General features: G+C 40.5%; 1 protein-coding gene across 3 annotated transcripts in view; it reads left to right on the plus strand.

Moving 5' to 3' along the window:
• Nucleotides 1-21469, plus strand: part of Vstm2a (V-set and transmembrane domain containing 2A) — a 243931-nt gene that overhangs the window by 96934 nt on the left and 125528 nt on the right. The window contains exon 5 of one of the 3 annotated variants that reach the window (XM_063273792.1): nucleotides 8682-9158. The exons of 1 other annotated variant lie outside the window; for it this stretch is intronic. In XM_063273792.1, the coding sequence (XP_063129862.1) occupies nucleotides 8682-8686 (5 nt within the window). In that variant the 3' untranslated portion in view covers nucleotides 8687-9158. Of the gene's footprint in view, nucleotides 1-3733; nucleotides 9159-21469 lie in introns of those variants that run through there. One more of the 3 variants, XM_063273791.1, reaches the window with a different exon arrangement.

Here is a 21469-nt window from a genome sequence, read left to right on the forward strand (position 1 = left end):
ATACTGTTTCTCTATAATTTCTACTCCTTTGGGATTTCTTTCTTATACTTTCTGATCTGGTTGGTGGTATGCAAGCCAGCATTTTTAGCCTCCGAATCCTGTCAACCCAAAGCAGTTTCTGCCAAGGCTTCTCCCTATCCCTGCCTTCTTTGTGTCAGTATTTTCATTCTGTCATCTTGTGAAAATCCAGGAATGACTTTAAAGATAAGCTGCAATAAAACTATTCCTAGAAATGCATATGTACATTGTACCTGTGCAACTGCCTACGATTCTAATAAACATTGAATTCTTAAAGTCTCTGAACCAAATGAGAAAACAAAATACTTAAAGTCATTCAGGCAGGAAGGCTTTAATAAGATCAGCTGTTACCTGTGTGCTCTAACTCAACTCCATATGCTTTTGAAATGGTGTAAATTCATCCCAAATCCTAGACGTAGTCTGCTGCTTTTCTTTTTCAGTGTCATGAATTTTCATCTTCCAGTTTTTGCAGGCAAGTTTCTAACCGAGGAAAGGGAGAATTGAAGTGGGGATACGAGCCAGATGGAAAGTTTTAAATGATGAATGTTTCATGTATTTCCTAGCAAGTACTCTTTTTCCATTCAGCGACTTTAGCAGAAATCATGATGTAAGTTCTAGACTGCAGCGCTGTTAAAAAGTAACTCTGGTAATTTAATATGAACTCCTAAAAGACAAAAAAAAAGTATTTGAATCAATTAGAGATTAAAAGTGGCTTTTATCTTGCTTCATGGAATGCTGCTTTTTGTAGAGTGAAATTAAGTATCTTTATAAAATTAAGTCCCCTTTCGCAAGCTGCCAACTATGCAAATAATTTTGTCATTTCTAGAGGCTGCTGGAAAAGAACAGTATGTGTAGATTGAGTCAAAGGAGATGGTTTCAGGACTAGGAGGTGATGACTTGTGGCATCAGAAAGGGGAGGGTAAACAGCTAACTATGAACTGCATGTGGACAGCAGCAGAGTGTCGGGTGTGCCCACCAGCAATGAAAACTCCCAAAGGCAGTGTAGTGGTTTGAATAAGAACGGCCCCATAGGTTCATCCTTAGCCACCAAGGAGTGGCGCTGTTTGAAAAGATTAGGAGGTGTGGCCTTTTTGGAGTAGGCGTGGTCCTGCTGGAGGAAGTGTGTTGCTGTGGAGCACAGGCTTGGTTTCAAATATCCCTTTGAAAGCCTGTAGATCTGGATGTAACACTGACGACTTCTCTAGCACTGAGTCTGCCTGCTTGCCCCAGGTTAATGCAAGCCCCAGTTAAATGCTTTCCTTCATAAGAGTTGCTGTGGTCATGGTGTCTCTTCACAGAAACAGAACATTGACTAACACAAACAATAACCCCAAAGACTGAAAATTATAGTGGGTATCATTTGATCTCTCCGTCTGAGGCTCAACCCAGCAAGAAAGAAATACAATTCTGGTTTCAGAATACGTTTTTCCTTATGTTCTAAATGTTCTATCTCTATTGGCAGAGATATTTTCTTTAGTTACATATTAGCTAGAGAGGATTTTCGTTCTCTGATTCATTTTCATGGCATGTCTTTTGCTCACTTCCAAATGTTTTTTTAACTATAGCTTATTGTAAACATTCTGCTTCACAATTTTGGTTTGGGCTTTGATGGGATGCAGAGTTCAACAAATCCTCTATCACTCAAAATGACATAGTAAAACAGGATACAACTGTTAACAATGTCATCTTAAGACTGATATTTGAAAGTGGCAAAGAAAATGTCTAAGAAGCTTCCATTCACAGACACTTTAACCTCAGGTTAGGAGATTTAGTCTTTGAAGTGCTGTCTACAGAAGTTCCAGTCTACTTCCCAGCAGCAGCACAACGAAATTACTGTGAGAAAGGCATTTTGGGCAAAGCACAACTTTTGTGCTACAGCTGGTGAAGGCTCACTTCATGTAGAATAGATTTTGACACTCTTTGTCAATAAGACAGTGAAATTCTGTCACTTACTGCAGTGTGGGTGGAATTTTAGGTCATTATGAGAAGTGAAATAAGCCAGGCACAAAAATTATAACCACAATAAATCTTACTTTTTGAGGAGAGAGAAAAGATGGGACAGGCCAGAAAAGTGACTCTAGAACAGAGGCTGAACTGCTTCTGGTTCTCTGTGGGATAGTAGGAAAACTGTTGGCTATAACAACATGTGATGTTTCGAAATAATCAGAAGAATTCAAAATCCCAACTCACTACTATACATAGAAATTATTATGGTTTAAGGAGATGTGGGAGGGATGATTATACTAATTTAATCATTATGTATAGGATATAAGTACATAATTTTCTTAGTGTTCCCAAAAATGATGCAAAAATTCTGTCCCAATAGAAATAGTCAAAATAAAAATACAACTAAATAATTGAGGGAAAGAAACCAGAGAATGGGTTGCTTACCTGAGGTTGAAGTTCTGAGTAGAAGAAATGGTGGTCCCAAAGATTAGCTAAAAATTTCAACTGTGATCAGCACTGTTATCACTTGAGAGCTGTATGTTCAAATTCAGGAGGGAGACAATAATGCAAAGATATGATGTGGCCTTGATTTGCATTGCCTAATAGCGTAGAGAGCTTTCCATATGCATGTTTCCCTGACTTCATAACACTTTCATTAAAGCATCTCTTGCCTTTTGCCTATTTTCCACATGAATAAACGCTTTCTTTATTGCTATGGAGTTATAAGAGTGCTTAACATTCTAGACGATATGCATTTTTGATGTGTGGATTGCAAATATTTTTCATTCTGCTCCTTTTCTTCTTATAGTGTTTTCTAAAAAAATATGAAGGGAAATATTGAGTAGAATAACTAAGAAATAAAATCATGATTCTACTCATCCCTTTAGAGCAGCAGTGGTTGTTTATCTCTCCAATTACCTTTTTTTAGTCTTTAATCTTTTTTACAGTCCAGTCGTCATCCCTGTCCCATTCTGCCCTCCAACGGTTCCTTGTCCCATTCCTCCTCTCCCATCTCCAAGAGGGTGTCCCCACTGCTCTACCCCCACCCAACCCTAGCCCACCAGTCCTTCCCATCCCCTGGGGACTCAAGTCCCTCAAGGATTTGGTACATATTCTTTTACTGAGGCCAGACCAGTCAGTCCTCTGGTGTATATGTGTCAAGGGCCTCAGACCAGCTACTGTCTGCAGCCAGCTTGGTGGTTCAGTGTCTGAGAGAACTCAGGGGTCCAGGTTTGTTAAGACTGTTGGTCTTCCTATGGGGTCACCCTCCTCCTCAGCTTCTTCTAGCCTTTCCCTAATTCAATCACGAAGCAGAATTCTGTTTTATTATTAAATTAACTTATTTTTGTTAATTTTTTCATACAGTGTATTTTCATTATACTATCCTTCCCCCAGTCTCCCTCAGATCATCCCTACCTCCGTACCTACCCAACTTCACGTATATTCTCCCTCTTTCTCTTAAAAGAAAAATATCAAAACAAATTCTTTGCAGAGTCTTCCACAGAAACATGTTTTCAGTTTTGATGAAAATCAACTTAACAATTTTTACCCTAAGTCTAAACCCCTATCTGGGATATTTCAGATATTTGTTCACTCCTCTCTAAAAATCTTGAATTTCTACATTTTACACTTAACTTTATCATCTACTTTGGGTTAGTATTATAGACTTATCCATGGGCTGGAGATCATTATTATTGTTTCTGATTTCTGAAGTGGAAATGTCTGGTTTCTTTGGAGATTCAGTTGTATCATGTGATTTTTTTCCCAGATACTGTCTTATGAAAGGGTGATTTTGCTGATGCACACACATGAGAGGATGTTTCACTGAAAACAGATGCCTGATGTTTTGCTGGGAGCAGGTCTGGGAAAGGGGGCATGTGATAGAGAGAAATGGACCAAAGAACTTCTGGTGGTGTTTCCTGCTGCTCCTTGCCACTTGGACTGACGACTCGGAGAGATTTGCAGAGCCTTGGAGTTTCTTCTGGATTTAATCGCCAATGCTGATTCATGAACGGTGTTGGCGAGTAGATTGAGCTGCCCCTGTTGTTTCTTGTGACCATAACTGCTAATATACTGACACTGTAGATTGGATTCACTCCAAAGAATTGTTTCTAAAGAGATCCACATCTTCCTTTGCCTTATTAACCTTTCCTTTCCACTACTTCTGGTGGGTAGTGAGATAGATGGGTGCTTAAAGCTTTTAAGAACCCTCATTAAAGAAGGTTTTGAAAAGTCTAAACCTACACATACCCCCTCACCATTTTCTGGAATTGTTGCTCCTTTTCAATGTAATTGCTTTTGGGCTCTTACCAAACCCACTGATCCCATTTGAGGAGTTATACCTGGTTTCTCTGTTCTATTCCCAATGACCTAGGTCCCTACCCTACAGTCTGGTTTTAATTATTACATTTAGCATGCACTGAGTGAGACTGACAAAACTGACTGCTTACCCTATTTCAGAATGTTTTGTTAATCTACATATCCTGTGCTTCTATAAGAATTGTGAACTGATCTCCTATGTGTCTACTAAAAAGTTCCATGATTTAGTAGGAAATAGATTATGCCTGCACATCAGTTTAGAGAGTAATAGCATCTTTATTGTGTGAGTCTTCTTATCCATCCAAACTTTCTGGGTTATGTGTGAAAGAACAGGGTGTGCACAGAGAATGCAAAAGGCTTCCAAAACCTCTGACACCCAGACTGCATCCCAACAGCCACTGTTCTCTTGATGCTGTGAGTGTGGGACACACATTCATATTTCTAGAGACTTTGCCTAGATTACACATCTATTACCACCTAAAGTTATTGGCCTCAAATTTTCTGTCCCAACAGCTGGCCTTTCCTGGAATACTATCAAAAGTATAATTATAGCATAATAAATTTAAATTGAGTAGCTAACAGTGTAGGATAGGAATATTGAGACACTGATGCAGAGACCACTTTATATGTTGATATAATTTAATGTTTTTATTTTAGTTTAAAAAATATTTATAAAGTATTTGTGGCCAGGTATGGTTAACAAGGACTTTCTACATCCAAAAGCATTTGCTAACATAGGTGCCCTCTCTTGCTGCTCTCCCTCCTGGACTGATTAAGTACACAGTGAAATATTCTTGATGCGTGATTATTATAAAATCTAACATTTGAGGAGGAAACATGCTAAGGGGAAAATTAAAAGAGGCTCCCATATCAGCTCTGAGTGCTATTTTTGCTCCATGGAGTTAAGGTAGTCTCCCCAAAATGTTTTTGATATAAACCCTTCTATTTCTTTTTTGAAACAGCTATAACATATGACATCTACTTTTTGCTAAAAAAAAAAAGTACAAGTACAAGCCTACTGAATGAAAGTTATAAATAACTTGTTTATGTTTAACTGATAAATGACAGTTATTTATACCTGTGGAAGGCAATCTGATGCTTTGATTTATGTATGTCTCTTTAAAAAAATCACCTCTATCTTGCATTTGACTTTGCATCTCCTATTTTTTAAGTACCAATTTAAATCATTATTGGTATAGCATGAAGAGTTGAACCTAGAGTTTAATGTCATTCTATGGGTTGTTGGCAAGAGTCAAATCTGAGCTGAGACACACTTAAAACTGTGAAATCAGTCTACGTTAAAACCATTTACAAATGGTGACCTCAAGGACAAAATTAATTATAAAGAAAAACAAAAGAGAGAGTTGGAAAGAGTTTGTTAGAAATGTCTATGAATGCAGCCATAGCTGTGGTGAAGGAAGGCAATTTGAGTTTATAAAGAATCCATTGCAATAGTTCAAGTAACCTGGCCCACCTATCTGGGACTCCTAGCTGAGCTCCCATGAGAAGGGAGCTGCAATTTAAAATGTGAAAAGCGATTTTCCCTATGTATTATGTAAGTGGCGGTAGGGTGGATGCCCACGTCCAGGCCAATACAGCTTGCAAACCCTCAAGTTTAGCACAGAGAAAGGCAAGAGAAAAAAGTCCTCAGTTCTGCACAGAGCACAGCATAGCTTCAAACCATTGAAGGTTTAAGAAATACGGTGACATTTGGCAGATGGCAATCTTTATGAAGCAGCAGTGGAGGGACTGCAGGCAGTATCAGCCAGCATCAGCTGGGCTGCATGACAGTATAGAAGGTAGGTGGACCCCATATGTACAACAATGCCAAGCAACCAGAGCTTCCAGGGACTAAGCCACTACCTAAAGACTATACATGGACTGACCCTGGACTCTGACCTCATAGGTAGCAATGAATATCCTAGTAAGAGCACCAGTGGAAGGGGAAGCCCTGGGTCCTGCTAAGACTGAACCCCCAGTGAACTAGATTGTTGGGGGGAGGGCGGCAATGCGGGGAGGATGGGGAGGGAAACACCCATAAAGAAGGGGAGGGGGAGGGACTAGGGGGATGTTTGCCCGGAAACCCGGAAAGGGAATAACACTCGAAATGTATATAAGAAATACTCAAGTTAATAAAATAAAATAAATAAATAAATTTAAAAAAAAAGAAGGTAGGTGGAGCTGACCAGCAACAATGGAAGTGCAGAAGAGTAATTAGGGACAGAAACAATACCTGTTGTAGATGCTGGCCTCAGAAGCTTTGCTGCATTGGGACGTGGTCCTGCTACAGACTGCTGAATTCTCAGTGCAGTTTCTTATACTAGAGGCAAGGGTGACCAGGAAGGACAATGGCAAAGTGCACTTCTGCTTGATGGTACAATTAAGAAACATCCTAATACTTATTATGGCATTATATTCACATTTCTGCAGAAATCTTTAGAAAAAGGAGGAGTCTGAGAAGGCAGAATAAATAGCACGTTGATTCAGATGGACATTGCCTAAGAAATTAGTCCAATCTGTCAAAATGACTTTTTTCTAGCACCAAATGAATTGGAGGAACTTGGCTCACATGTGTTTCTGTGTTTATAGTTAATTTTGATAATTGTGTATCTTGGTCTATTTCACTTGTCACGATGTGTACGACTTAATAATTAAAAAACAAAGGTGTAATTCAACTTGTGGCTCAGGCAGCTGAGAAATTTCAGATGCACACATCCCACTACCGTCCTCACAACGCTTATGCTCACCAGTAGAAAAACAGTAGGTCACATGGGTGGAAACAGAGGTCACGTGGGTGGACACAGAAGGAGCCATGGGGCAGCTTTGCTTTAGACAAGCTCTTCTAAGTGACTGATCTAGGCCTGTGAGAGAAAGGACTCGCTCACTGGGAGAGATGACATCATTCCCTTCACAAGGACGCCATGTCCATGATCCATGATGATTCAGACTCTAACATGTGCTATTTTGGAAGAAGATGCTCAAGCAACTGCATCATATAGATGAGATGCCAGAAAAAAAAATGAGTGTGATAAACAGTTAGCTTTAAGCACATGAGCCTCAGTCAGCTATTTCCCATCACCAAAATTGAGAGGGAGCTTCAATGTCCACCGGCTCCCTGTGAGAGACAGTGAAGGACAGTTAGCATGCACACTGGTGCCAATTCTTCCCTAAGTGTGTGGCTTTATCTCTATGTCGCTTCTCCTGCTGCTCTCTGCCTCTTAATTCTTTATACAGTTTTTCATTATTAAACTATTTCTTATATCCCCTGTGGGCTAAAAAAGAAATTGCCAGATTAAATTGTACTATACCACTTTCACTACAATATTAGTCTCTGCGTATTGCACCCGCTGGCATTGGGAGTTTCAAGAACCTTTTAGTCTTGCATATTAATAGTTTTATTCTTGACTTCACACAGACATGTCATGTCAGGTTTTTTTTTTCTTTTTTTCTTTTTCCCGCATCAGTTCTGTAGACTAAAAGAATAAAGGGGAAGAAACAGAATGTGGCGATGTATCAGACGTTTCCACTCCACATTGCCAACCACTACACTTCTGAAGAAAACTTCACATGAAGAAAAACACACTTGATCAAATGAAAATTCAGAAAGTCAGGAAAAGCCAGAATGCGAAAGGAGATTTCCTTTTAAGATGCTAAACCTGTCTTGCCAAGTTATGCACATTCAAATTATACACCTTCTGTTTAATTTTTCTCATAAAAGGAATTTATTTTCTCTCCTTTCAAATTTTCACTCTAGAAATAAAAAAGAAAAAAGTACTCTGTTGCAATTAGGTCCAAACAACCATTTTCTTATTTTTGGTAAATTCCTTCACATATTTTACACTGCTAGACCCTCCATTTAGTGATATAAAATGTGTAATTGGTTTATTATTTTCAGTTATAGTAAAGCGGAGCATTTCACGTTACTGTAAATTCTTTAGAAACACTTTACTTTGGGTTACTTATTTGGAATTTATTATGGAGATTGAAAAAATCAGATATCATTTCAAAGACCGCTTCATCTTAAGAAGAAATGTGAAAACATATCACAACTTTCTTCTGCTTTCTTTTATCTGGGCTATTTCTTTTATGTTAGTGTTTAATTAGCATAAAATAATGAGTTTTGTTTGAAAATTTCATACACATTCTTTTTGTGTTGCTCCTCCTCCCTCAGTCCCCTCTCCCATCACCAGTCCCACTGCCTGGTCCTTACCCTCCTCTCCTCTCCAGTATCTCTAACCCCCCGCCATTAAAAAAATTTAAAATGCGATCATCTTATTGGCCTGAGTTTACTGAATTCCAAGTTGATGAGAACATGATGTTTATCTCACTGTAATATATTTCTCCTAGTCATACTAAAACGGACAATCTTTCCTTCTTTATTTCACATATTTCCTTAGAATAAATTCTAAGATATGAAAATATAAACTCAGAGGCGAATGCCAGCAGCAAACCACTGAACTGAGAATAGGACCCCCGTTGAAGGAATCAGAGAAAGAACTGGAAGAGCTTGAAGGGCCTTGAGACCCCATGTGAACAACAATGCCAAGCAACCAGAGCTTCCAGGGACTAAGCCACTACCTAAAGACTATACATGGACTGACCCTGGACTCTGACCTCATAGGTAGCAATGAATATCCTAGTAAGAGCACCAGTGGAAGGGGAAGCCCTGGGTCCTGCTAAGACTGAACCCCCAGTGAACTAGATTGTTGGGGGGAGGGCGGCAATGGGGGGAGGATGGGGAAGGGAACACCCATAAAGAAGGGGAGGGGGAGGGATTAGCGGGATGTTTGCCTGGAAACCGGGAAAGGGAATAACACTCGAAATGTATATAAGAAATACTCAAGTTAATAAAATAAAAAAAAAGAAAATATAAACTAATTATTTTCATGAGATTTTTTTTAACTTACTGTTCGACATGTACATGAATGTCCCTTTATCACCCCTCATTTTTCTTCTAACGTTTAAGGAAACAATGTTTTGTCTTACTTCCCTGGATGAAGACTAGGATGGTTGTCCTCATAAGTTACAAGAAGGGCAAACATTGCTGTAGAGTCGCTCATTAACTAGCTTTGCAAGAAGCAGTGGTGAAGGCATCAGCAGCTTATTTGGAAGATGCACCCTTAGGGCAGGTAAGGGGGAGTAACAGGAATGAGGTGGGCTGAGATGCAGCTGAGATACACTGCTGACCTGATAATCTTGTTGGAAGGAGTCACAGAGGAGCACAGCAGAGCACTAAGTGGACTTGTTTGCTAGAAACACAGCAGCCTCCACTGCTAACAAGAAATGCACCTAGGAACAGTCCAGGGCAGCAAGAGAGGACAGAAGAAGGACCTGTTGCCTGGGAAACCTGTTCTCACACCCCAGGAGGCAGAGTTTTCCCCAACCTGGGCTTGAAGCAAGTGGACCTCCAAGAATCCTAGAAGGTATGTCTGTGTGCTCAAGGAACATAAAGTTGTAGCTCACAATTTATCATTGGAATCGAAGAAGTAAGGCAAACTAATGAAAAATGCATAAAAGCCCAGCTTGTATAGCAGGTCTCATTTGATGTATCAGATAAGACATATTATACAGAATTATAAGGGAAAATCCATAAACCTGAACTATTTTTGTCCCTCTGACAGCACCTGCACTACCAGTGTGTGAATATCATGCGTAGGTCTGCGGGATTGAAAGAAAACATGTACACAGGTCACCCGTTTTCAGAGAGTGCCACCAAGGCTTTACTGAGATCTCCTTATATACCCAAGGCAAAAGCCTGTGGAAAAACAACAAGGCAGGTGAAAATCCCCAACCAGGAAAACAGGAAAAGTCTGTGTGGTGAAAAGTCCTGGGCCCAATCAGGGACATAAACAACTTCTTAACAACGAGCTGGAAGGCTCTGTGGGGAGGAAGGGTGCCATGGAAAATCCCAGCCCCAAATCAGGGGCCAAGAGCAGCTACAAGGGTATAAACAACTTCTTGCTATAGCAAGCTAAAAGGCTCAGTGAGGAGGAAGGGGAACACCCAAGGTAGGGCCCAACATCCCTTGAGATGTTTTATAATATATCCAAAATACAAATACATGAATAGCAAGAAGTATAAAATGCTTAGATCTTTCCTGGAAAAGACAAGCAAACAAAGAGTTTGACCACGTAAAAATGATCAGTATAGAAAATAAAATTAAAAGAGACTCAAAAATGATCAGTATAGAAAATAAAATTAAAAGAGATTCTCGGCCATCTGCTGTTATTCTTTGTCTGTAGCTCCATGTAAGATTTTTCAATTTGTTGTCATTTTTATAACTTAGAGCAGATATCTAACTCTTCTAGAAATTAATCATGTTTTCTAACCATATGTTTGTTATTAAACAACCTCCATCAAGTTTCAGAATTTAATCTGGGATTGTACACACTATTTAAAAATTACATAAATACATCTCAAACAAAAATTTTGAACTAATCCTTCAGCTATGTACCTTAGCCGTGCCGTGTAGATCCTGTTTTCTGATGAGAATGTGTGTGTGTGTGTGTGTGTGTGTGTGTGTGTGTGTGTGTGTGTGTGTGTAGTATGCCTTCAGGATTAGAAAGCATCACTGTGTGTGTGTATGTGTGTGTAGTATGCCTTCAGGATTAGAAAGCATCACTCTGTGTGTGTGTGTGTGTGTGTGTGTGTGTGTGTGTGTGTGTGTGTGTGTGTGTAGTATGCCTGTATGCCTTCAGGATTAGAAGTCATCACTGTGTGTGTGCGTGCGTGTGTGTGCACACACACACACACGCGCACACACACACACAAATATTTATTGGCTATTATTTGAATAACATTTTCCGCCTACAGGTATGTGATTAGCCCTCCAATGCTACCTTAAATGATGTTTTTGAATGTTAAAAAATAAATCTGGTTTCTGTTCTTTAATATATAGCCTTAGTTTTCCCTATTTCAAAAGAGTTAGTTTTTATGAATTGCTGTCTGTATGCAGGTGAGGGCAGGTGAAATATAAGGCTGGAGCCTGTGATGGGCGGGCAATGGAAAAAGAAGATGGGGCTGAAAGTTTCAGAGAGAGATGGAGAGTAGAGGAGAGATGGAGAGAGAGAGAGAAAGAGAGGGAGAGAGCACAGAGGCAGGAGTGGATGGGTAGGGTGCTCATAGAGGCAGGGAGAAGGAATGGGTGGTTTGTGGAGGTGAAACTGGGAAGGGGGATAGCATGTGAAGTGTAAATAAATAAAATAACAAATAAAAAATGAGAAACTAATTGCACACTACAAGTTTTATTTCAGCACACAGTGTTTTGTTCATAGGTTGTTGCCCTAGGAAATAGTGACTAAGAACACACAGCCAGTGAGGGGAGCAGACCCAGGATCCCAATGCCTAGCTATGCGCTCTGAAACCTGTCCTGTGATCGCCTCACCCTGCAACTGTGACTGCTCCTGCGTGTAACTGCTCTTCTAAGCATGCTTAAGTCACATGTCTTCCGCTAGCTCAAAGATGGTGATATTTAATTTTAGGTGTCAACTTAGCCAAGCCATGGGTCTCTAGATTGAATATTATTTCTAATTACATGGATGAAGCTGTGTCTGCATGACATTAATGCTCTTCCGAGTATGGATGGGCTGTAACCCACTATTAAGAGATAATATTCAGAATGAAAATTTCCATCTCTACCTGTTTGTCTTTGGCGTGAGACCTTGTTTTTTTGGTTCAGACTCAAAATAAACTGTTGTCTCTCCTGAATCTCCAACTTGCCAACTAACGATACTTGTATTCTCTGCCTCAACAGTCATAGTATATATATGTGTGTGTGTGTTTGTGTGGTGTGTGTGTGGTGTGTATTCCTTACCCTTGAATATATTGACAATCTTCTATCTGTAAATCTAGTTTAGGTATGGTTGTTACCATATAGAATTACAAATATTTAATTCATCTTAATAGTTCTATTTCTCTGATAAACCCAAACAAATACAGAGACAGCATGAAATCAGTAAGTCTTAGGGGTGTTACGAGGCCCCTAACATGTTATGCAAATATCTTCTCATATGCATGCTGGCATATTTGTTCTTTTGGGTGAGCACCCATAATTTTCATTAGATTCTTAGAGTTCTTTCATTGAATAAATGTTAAGAGATAATTCAGTGAAGCCTAATGCCTTGTAAATAGAATATACAAGAGCCTTGTTTTTCCAACATTGGTCCACTTTTCCTCTAGAAACTGCAGGTCTTGAGCTCTGTGACTTTTCAGAGACAGCTATGCAGCATTAGACTCAGCATGTGTCACTGTCACTTCACTTTTGCCTGTTTTCCAAAATATAGCTGTACATGTCTGCAGTTTTCACTCGTGTGTCATACTTACTTTAAAGGGTTTTGAAAAGGCCGCACTGATAGCCATAGACTGATACCAGGATCTCACTTGATCATAATGTCTGAAGATTCAATGAGGCATGTCTAGGAAAGCTTTTTCACAGGCCCTGTGGGATAGGCATAGATAAAGCTATCCGCCCTGTGCGATATGTGTGCCATGTGAATCAGAGCTCTGTCCTCTTCCCTGGCACGTGACAAGGAGCAGGAGATACTGCCCTGGGGCTCCCAGAGGTGTGTCTGCAGAATTTTCCCACAAGTCCTCCTGGGACTCATTACTCTGCTTGGGGAAGCTGGCTTGTCACTTCTCTAGACTTTCATTTATGTCCATTGACAAAAGTGGAACAAATTATTTCACTTTCTTAAAAGTAAGTATCTTTTTCCAACTTCCAAAGCAATGAAAGACTTCACATCTACAAGTCTCAGCTATCTGTAAGAGGAGACAGAATGCCCAGAACCTACTCACACATTATATTCTCAAACTGGTCTCCCTGCTACTGTTATCAAACTGTAAAGCCTTATAATTCAATGTCATCCACTGAGCAAGGCTTCCCTTACATAAAAGTATGCATTTTCCTGTTGCTGTGAAAGACTACTAAACAGCTCCTTTTAATTTTATATTTCTTTCTTAGAACTTGACCTGGAGGCAAGAAGACTCATAAAGTGAGTTTTCCTCACCTTTGCTCAAAAGCAGCAGTAGTCTGAGTTAGGATTTGTTCTGGTAATGGAATCCTGACTGTCTTTTACATTATCTGTGGCACACAGGCTGAAGGCTTTATCTTTATCAGTGTCATGATTCGAACAACAAAATAGTTCTGGCTAACATATAGTGACAGGTAAATCATTTAAAAACAATTGAACAAAAAGTTCTTTTCAGTTGTGATTATCGTTCTTAATAGTATTTGATAAACCTGTCCATCCTAATGATTCATGAAATCACTCTCTAATAGTATATGAAGTATGTACTGTCAAGGTTCTCAAATTTTATAGTTGTTATAAACCTGGAAAAGATGTTCTTTGCCTCTTCTCGCCTAGTGAGGAAATAACACTTCAAGTTTATTCTCCTAATAAAATAAATAAAAACAAAGAGCCTCATACAAGAACGACGGACTTTTTTTTTATTTCCACAGAAGAAACAGCCTTTCAATTCCAATTCCTATGGAATGTCACACAACTGAAAAGTTAAAGAGGATTGAGAAAAACAGAGAAAAACAATTTCTTCATCTACACAAGTCTTTGCATGAATAGATGCAACATTATCATTACCTTATGCAAAGTGTAATCAAAGTGCATATAAGACCAGCAGGTGCAGAAGAAACTCACACATACCTACTATCCAAGACAATAGGCAAGTTAAAAGATGATAACCTGATCTTTGTTTCAGAAATGCCATCCCATCTTTAAATTGTAGATCATTGGCTGAAGTGACCTTCCTTCTAAATTTCTTGTCTACTAATTTCTCTTCTCAATTCTGTAGGAATTAAATACTGGTAAGATCGTCAGCCTGGTTGTATGGAAATTAAAGCAGAGCAGCAGTGACGTGACGTGGGTAGACAATTGGGCCAGATTACGATGTATGAAGTAAGACATCTGAATTCTATCTCCATGTTGTGCAAAAATATATATTTCCTGTACCTCTGCTGGGGAAAACAGACATGAATAATACTTAAGACAAAGAGATCAGTGTATTACTTGATATGACTAGCAGACTTGGCATTCTTGACTTCAAGAGGCACCAGAAGTAAGGTAATTATGAAGGAAGGACACAGGGATGATAAGTAATATATAAAGGGAAGTGGGCAGAATGGGTTGTAGGAGTCTGAAGGTGGAGCCAAAGTGCTATTAACCATAACTGAAGTTGGGCAGTAACTGCTGTGGTCACGCATGCATATTGTTACAGCAGAAGATTGAATCAAAGTCATGTCTTCTTTTTTTTTAATTGTTGTTTTACACACACACACACACACACACACACACACACACACACACACACACACTCCTAATAAATAAATGTAACCTGCTTAGTCTATATAGTGTTACTTATATGGACGTATGATTGCAGAGAGCATACAGGGGAGGGTTTGAAGGGAAGATAAGAAAGAGGAAAATGGCCCAGACCCGGTGAGAGAGAGACCCAACCGCCTGGTCAGGTGGGCACTCCTGAGGCTGCAGAGCGGAAGAGACCACCAACACTGCTCACCCCTGCCCACATCCCTGGCCCAAGAGGAAACTGTATAAGGCCTCTGGGCTCCCGTGGGGGAGGGCCCAGGAGCGGCAGGACCCCTGCCGGAGACACCGCCGGACCCTGAAGGAAACAGACCGGATAAACAGTTCTCTGCACCCAAATCCCGTGGGAGGGAGAGCTAAACCTTCAGAGAGGCAGACAAGCCTGGGAAACCAGAAGAGACTGCTCCCTGCACACACATCTCGGACGCCAGAGGAAAAAGCCAAAGACCATCTGGAACCCTGGTGCACTGAAGCTCCCGGAAGGGGCGGCACAGGTCTTCCTGTTGCTGCCGCTGCAGAGAGCCCCTGGACAACACCCCACGAGCAAACCTGAGCCTCGGGACCACAGGTAAGACCAAATTTTCTGCTGCAAGAAAGCTGCCTGGTGAGCTTGGGACACACGGAAGTAGAATTTCTCTAGGACCAGGCACGTTCTGTGTTTACCGGAAGTCCCACACCCGCGGATCCCGGCCCGCAGCAGCTCTCTACTCCCAGACCCGGTGAGAGAGAGACCCAACCGCCTGGTCAGGTGGGCACTCCTGAGGCTGCAGAGCGGAAGAGACCACCAACTCTGCTCACCCCTGCTCACATCCCTGGCCCAAGAGGAAACTGTATAAAGCCTCTGGGCTCCCGTGGGGGAGGGCCCAGGAGCGGCAGGACCCCTGTCCCTGAGACACCACCAGAACCTGAAGGAAACAGACCGGATAAACAGTTCTCTGCACCCAAATCCCGTGGGAGGGAGAGCTAAACCTTCAGAGAGGCAGACAAGCTTGGGAAACCAGAAGAGACTGCTCCCTGCACACACATCTCGGACGCCAGAGGAAAAAGCCAAAGACCATCTGGAACCCTGGTGCACTGAAGCTCCCGGAAGGGGCGGCACAGGTCTTCCTGGTTGCTGCCTCTGCAGAGAGCCCCTGTGCAGCACCCCACGAGCGAACCTGAGCCTCGGGACCACAGGTAAGACCAAATTTTCTGCTGCAAGAAAGCTGCCTGGTGAACTCAAGACACAGGCCCACAGGAACAGCTGAAGACCTGTAGAGAGGAAAAACTACACGCCCGAAAGCAGAACACTCTGTCCCCATAACTGACTGAAAGAGAGGAAAACAGGTCTACAGCACTCCTGACAGACAGGCTTATAGGACAGTCTAGCCACTGTCAGAAATAGCAGAACAAAGTAACACTAGAGATAATCTGATGGCGAGAGGCAAGCGCAGGAACCCAAGCAACAGAAACCAAGACTACATGCCATCATCGGAGCCCAATTCTCCCACCAAAACAAACATGGAATATCCAAACACACCAGAAAAGCAAGATCTAGTTTCAAAATCATATTTGATCATGATGCTGGAGGACTTCAAGAAAGACATGAACACACTTAGGGAAGCACAGGAAAACATTAATAAACAAGTAAAAGCCTACAGAGAGGAATCGCAAAAATCCCTGAAAGAATTCCAGGAAAACACAATCAAACAGTTGAAGGAATTAAAAATGGAAATAGAAGCAATCAAGAAAGAACACATGGAAACAACCCTGGATATAGAAAACCAAAAGAAGAGACAAGGAGCTGTAGATACAAGCTTCACCAACAGAATACAAGAGATGGAAGAGAGAACCTCAGGAGCAGAAGATTCCATAGAAATCATTGACTCAACTGTCAAAGATAATGTAAAGCGGAAAAAGCTACTGGTCCAAAACATACAGGAAATCCAGGACTCAATGAGAAGATCAAACCTAAGGATAATAGGTATAGAAGAGAGTGAAGACTACCAGCTCAAAGGACCAGTAAATATCTTCAACAAAATCATAGAAGAAAACTTCCCTAACCTAAAAAAAGAGATACCCATAGACATACAAGAAGCCTACAGAACTCCAAACAGATTGGACCAGAAAAGAAACACCTCCCGTCACATAATTGTCAAAACACCAAACGCACAAAATAAAGAAAGAATATTAAAAGCAGTAAGGGAAAAAAGTCAAGTAACATATAAAGGGAGACCTATCAGAATCACACCAGACTTCTCGCCAGAAACTATGAAGGCCAGAAGATCCTGGACTGATGTTATACAGACCCTAAGAGAACACAAATGCCAGCCCAGGTTACTGTATCCAGCAAAACTCTCAATTAACATTGATGGAGAAACCAAGATATTCCATGACAAAACCAAATTTATACAATATCTTTCTACAAATCCAGCACTACAAAGGATAATAAATGGTAAAGCCCAACATAAGGAGGCAAGCTATACCCTAGAAGAAGCAAGAAACTAATCGTCTTGGCAACAAAACAAAGAGAATGAAAGCACACAAACATAACCTCACATCCAAATATGAATATAACGGGAAGCAATAATCACTATTCCTTAATATCTCTCAATATCAATGGCCTCAACTCCCCAATAAAAAGACATAGATTAACAAACTGGATACGCAACGAGGACCCTGCATTCTGCTGCCTACAGGAAACACACCTCAGAGACAAAGACAGACATTACCCCAGAGTGAAAGGCTGGAAAACAACTTTCCAAGCAAATGGTCAGAAGAAGCAAGCTGGAGTAGCCATTCTAATATCAAATAAAATCAATTTCCAACTAAAAGTCATCAAAAAAGATAAGGAAGGACACTTCATATTCATCAAAGGAAAAATCCACCAAGATGAACTCTCAATCCTAAATATCTATGCCCCAAATACAAGGGTACCTACATATGTAAAAGAAACCTTACTAAAGCTCAAAACACACATTGCACCTCACACAATAATAGTGGGAGATTTCAACACCCCACTCTCATCAATGGACAGATCATGGAAACAGAAATTAAACAGTGATGTCGACAGACTAAGAGAAGTCATGAGCCAAATGGACTTAACGGATATTTATAGAACATTCTATCCTAAAGCAAAAGGATATACCTTCTTCTCAGCTCCTCATGGTACTTTCTCCAAAATTGACCATATAATTGGTCAAAAAACGGGCCTCAACAGGTACAGAAAGATAGAAATAATCCCATGCGTGCTATCGGACCACCACGGCCTAAAACTGGTCTTCAATAACAATAAGGGAAGAATGCCCACATATACGTGGAAATTGAACAATGCTCTACTCAATGATAACCTGGTCAAGGAAGAAATAAAGAAAGAAATTAAAAACTTTTTAGAATTTAATGAAAATGAAGATACAACATACTCAAACTTATGGGACACAATGAAAGCTGTGCTAAGAGGAAAACTCATAGCGCTGAGTGCCTGCAGAAAGAAACAGGAAAGAGCATATGTCAGCAGCTTGACAGCACACCTAAAAGCTCTAGAACAAAAAGAAGCAATTACACCCAGGAGGAGTAGAAGGCAGGAAATAATCAAACTCACAGCTGAAATCAACCAAGTAGAAACAAAAAGGACCATAGAAAGAATCAACAGAACCAAAAGTTGGTTCTTTGAGAAAATCAACAAGATAGATAAACCCTTAGCCAGACTAACGAGAGGACACAGAGAGTGTGTCCAAATTAACAAAATCAGAAATGAAAAGGGAGACATAACTACAGATTCGGAGGAAATTCAAAAAATCATCAGATCTTACTATAAAAACCTATATTCAACAAAATTTGACAATCTTCAGGAAATGGACAATTTCCTAGACAGATACCAGGTATCGAGGTTAAATCAGGAACAGATAAACCAGTTAAACAACCCCATAACTCCTAAGGAAATAGAAGCAGTCATTAAAGGTCTCCCAACCAAAAAGAGCCCAGGTCCAGACGGGTTTAGTGCAGAATTCTATCAAACCTTCATAGAAGACCTCATACCAATATTATCCAAACTATTCCACAAAATTGAAACAGATGGAGCCCTACCGAATTCCTTCTACGAAGCCACATTACTCTTATACCTAAACCACACAAAGACACAACAAAGAAAGAGAACTTCAGACCAATTTCCCTTATGAATATCGACGCAAAAATACTCAATAAAATTCTGGCAAACCGAATTCAAGAGCACATCAAAACAATCATCCACCATGATCAAGTAGGCTTCATCCCAGGCATGCAGGGATGGTTTAATATACGGAAAACCATCAACGTGATCCATCATATAAACAAACTGAAAGAACAGAACCACATGATCATTTCATTAGATGCTGAGAAAGCATTTGACAAAATTCAACACCCCTTCATGATAAAAGTCCTGGAAAGAATAGGAATTCAAGGCCCATACCTAAACATAGTAAAAGCCATATACAGCAAACCAGTTGCTAACATTAAACTAAATGGAGAGAAACTTGAAGCAATCCCACTAAAATCCGGTACTAGACAAGGCTGCCCACTCTCTCCCTACTTATTCAATATAGTTCTTGAAGTTCTAGCCAGAGCAATCAGACAACAAAAGGAGATCAAAGGGATACAGATCGGAAAAGAAGAGGTCAAAATATCACTATTTGCAGATGACATGATAGTATATTTAAGTGATCCCAAAAGTTCCACCAGAGAACTACTAAAGCTGATAAACAACTTCAGCAAAGTGGCTGGGTATAAAATTAACTCAAATAAATCAGTTGCCTTCCTCTATACAAAAGAGAAACAAGCCGAGAAAGAAATTAGGGAAACGACACCCTTCATAATAGACCCAAATAATATAAAGTACCTCGGTGTGACTTTAACCAAGCAAGTAAAAGATCTGTACAATAAGAACTTCAAGACACTGAGGAAAGAAATTGAAGAAGACCTCAGAAGATGGAAAGATCTCCCATGCTCATGGATTGGCAGGATTAATATAGTAAAAATGGCCATTTTACCAAAAGCAATCTACAGATTCAATGCAATCCCCATCAAAATACCAATCCAATTCTTCAAAGAGTTAGACAGAACAATTTGCAAATTCATCTGGAATAACAAAAAACCCAGGATAGCTAAAGCTATCCTCAACAATAAAAGAACTTCAGGGGGAATCACTATCCCTGAACTCAAGCAGTATTACAGAGCAATAGTGATAAAAACTGCATGGTATTGGTACAGAGACAGACAGATAGACCAATGGAATAGAATTGAAGACCCAGAAATGAACCCACACACCTATGGTCACTTGATTTTTGACAAAGGAGCCAAAACCATCCAATGCAAAAAAGATAGCATTTTCAGCAAATGGTGCTGGTTCAACTGGAGGTCAACATGTAGAAGAATGCAGATCGATCCATGCTTATCACCCTGTACAAACCTTAAGTCCAAGTGGATCAAGGACCTCCACATCAAACCAGACACACTCAAACTAATAGAAGAAAAACTAGGGAAGCATCTGGAACACATGGGCACTGGAAAAAATTTCCTGAACAAAACACCAATGGCTCATGCTCTAAGATCAAGAATCGACAAATGGGATCTCATAAAACTGCAAAGCTTCTGTAAGGCAAAGGACACTGTGGTTAGGACAAAACGGCAACCAACAGATTGGGAAAAGATCTTTACCAATCCTACAACAGATAGAGGCCTTATATCCAAAATATACAAAGAACTCAAGAAGTTAGACCGCAGGGAAACAAATAACCCTATTAAAAAATGGGGTTCAGAGCTGAACAAAGAATTCACAGCTGAGGAATGCCGAATGGCTGAGAAACACCTAAAGAAATGTTCAACATCTTTAGTCATAAGGGAAATGCAAATCAAAACAACCCTGAGATTTCACCTCACACCAGTGCGATTGGCTAAGATCAAAAACTCAGGTGACAGCAGATGCTGGCGAGGATGTGGAGAAAGAGGAACACTCCTCCATTGTTGGTGGGATTGCAGACTGGTACAACCATTCTGGAAATCAGTCTGGAGGTTCCTCAGAAAATTGGACATTGAACTGCCTGAGGATCCAGCTATACCTCTCTTGGGCATATACCCAAAAGATGCCTCAACATATAAAAGAGACACGTGCTCCATTATGTTCATCGCAGCCTTATTTATAATAGCCAGAAACTGGAAAGAACCCAGATGCCCTTCAACAGAGGAATGGATACAGAAAATGTGGTACATCTACACAATGGAATATTACTCAGCTATCAAAAACAACGAGTTTATGAAATTCGTAGGCAAATGGTTGGAACTGGAAAATATCATCCTGAGTGAGCTAACCCAATCACAGAAAGACATACATGGTATGCACTCATTGATAAGTGGCTATTAGCCCAAATGCTTGAATTACCCTAGATCCCTAGAACAAACGAAACTCAAGACGGATGATCAAAATGTGAATGCTTCACTCCTTCTTTAAATGAGGAAAAAGAATACCCTTGGCAGGGAAGGGAGAGGCAAAGATTAAAACAGAGACTGAAGGAACACCCATTCAGAGCCTGCCCCACATGTGGCCCATACATATACAGCCACCCAATTAGACAAGATGGATGAAGCAAAGAAGTGCAGACCGACAGGAGCCGGATGTAGATCGCTCCTGAGAGACACAGCCAGAATACAGCAAATATAGAGGCGAATGCCAGCAGCAAACCACTGAACTGAGAATAGGACCCCCGTTGAAGGAATCAGAGAAAGAACTGGAAGAGCTTGAAGGGGCTCGAGACCCCAAAAGTACAACAATGCCAAGCAACCAGAGCTTCCAGGGACTAAGCCACTACCTAAAGACTATACATGGACTGACCCTGGACTCT

Source organism: Rattus norvegicus, chromosome 14 (assembly GCF_036323735.1).
Source record: "Rattus norvegicus strain BN/NHsdMcwi chromosome 14, GRCr8, whole genome shotgun sequence".
NCBI lineage: Eukaryota > Metazoa > Chordata > Mammalia > Rodentia > Muridae > Rattus > Rattus norvegicus.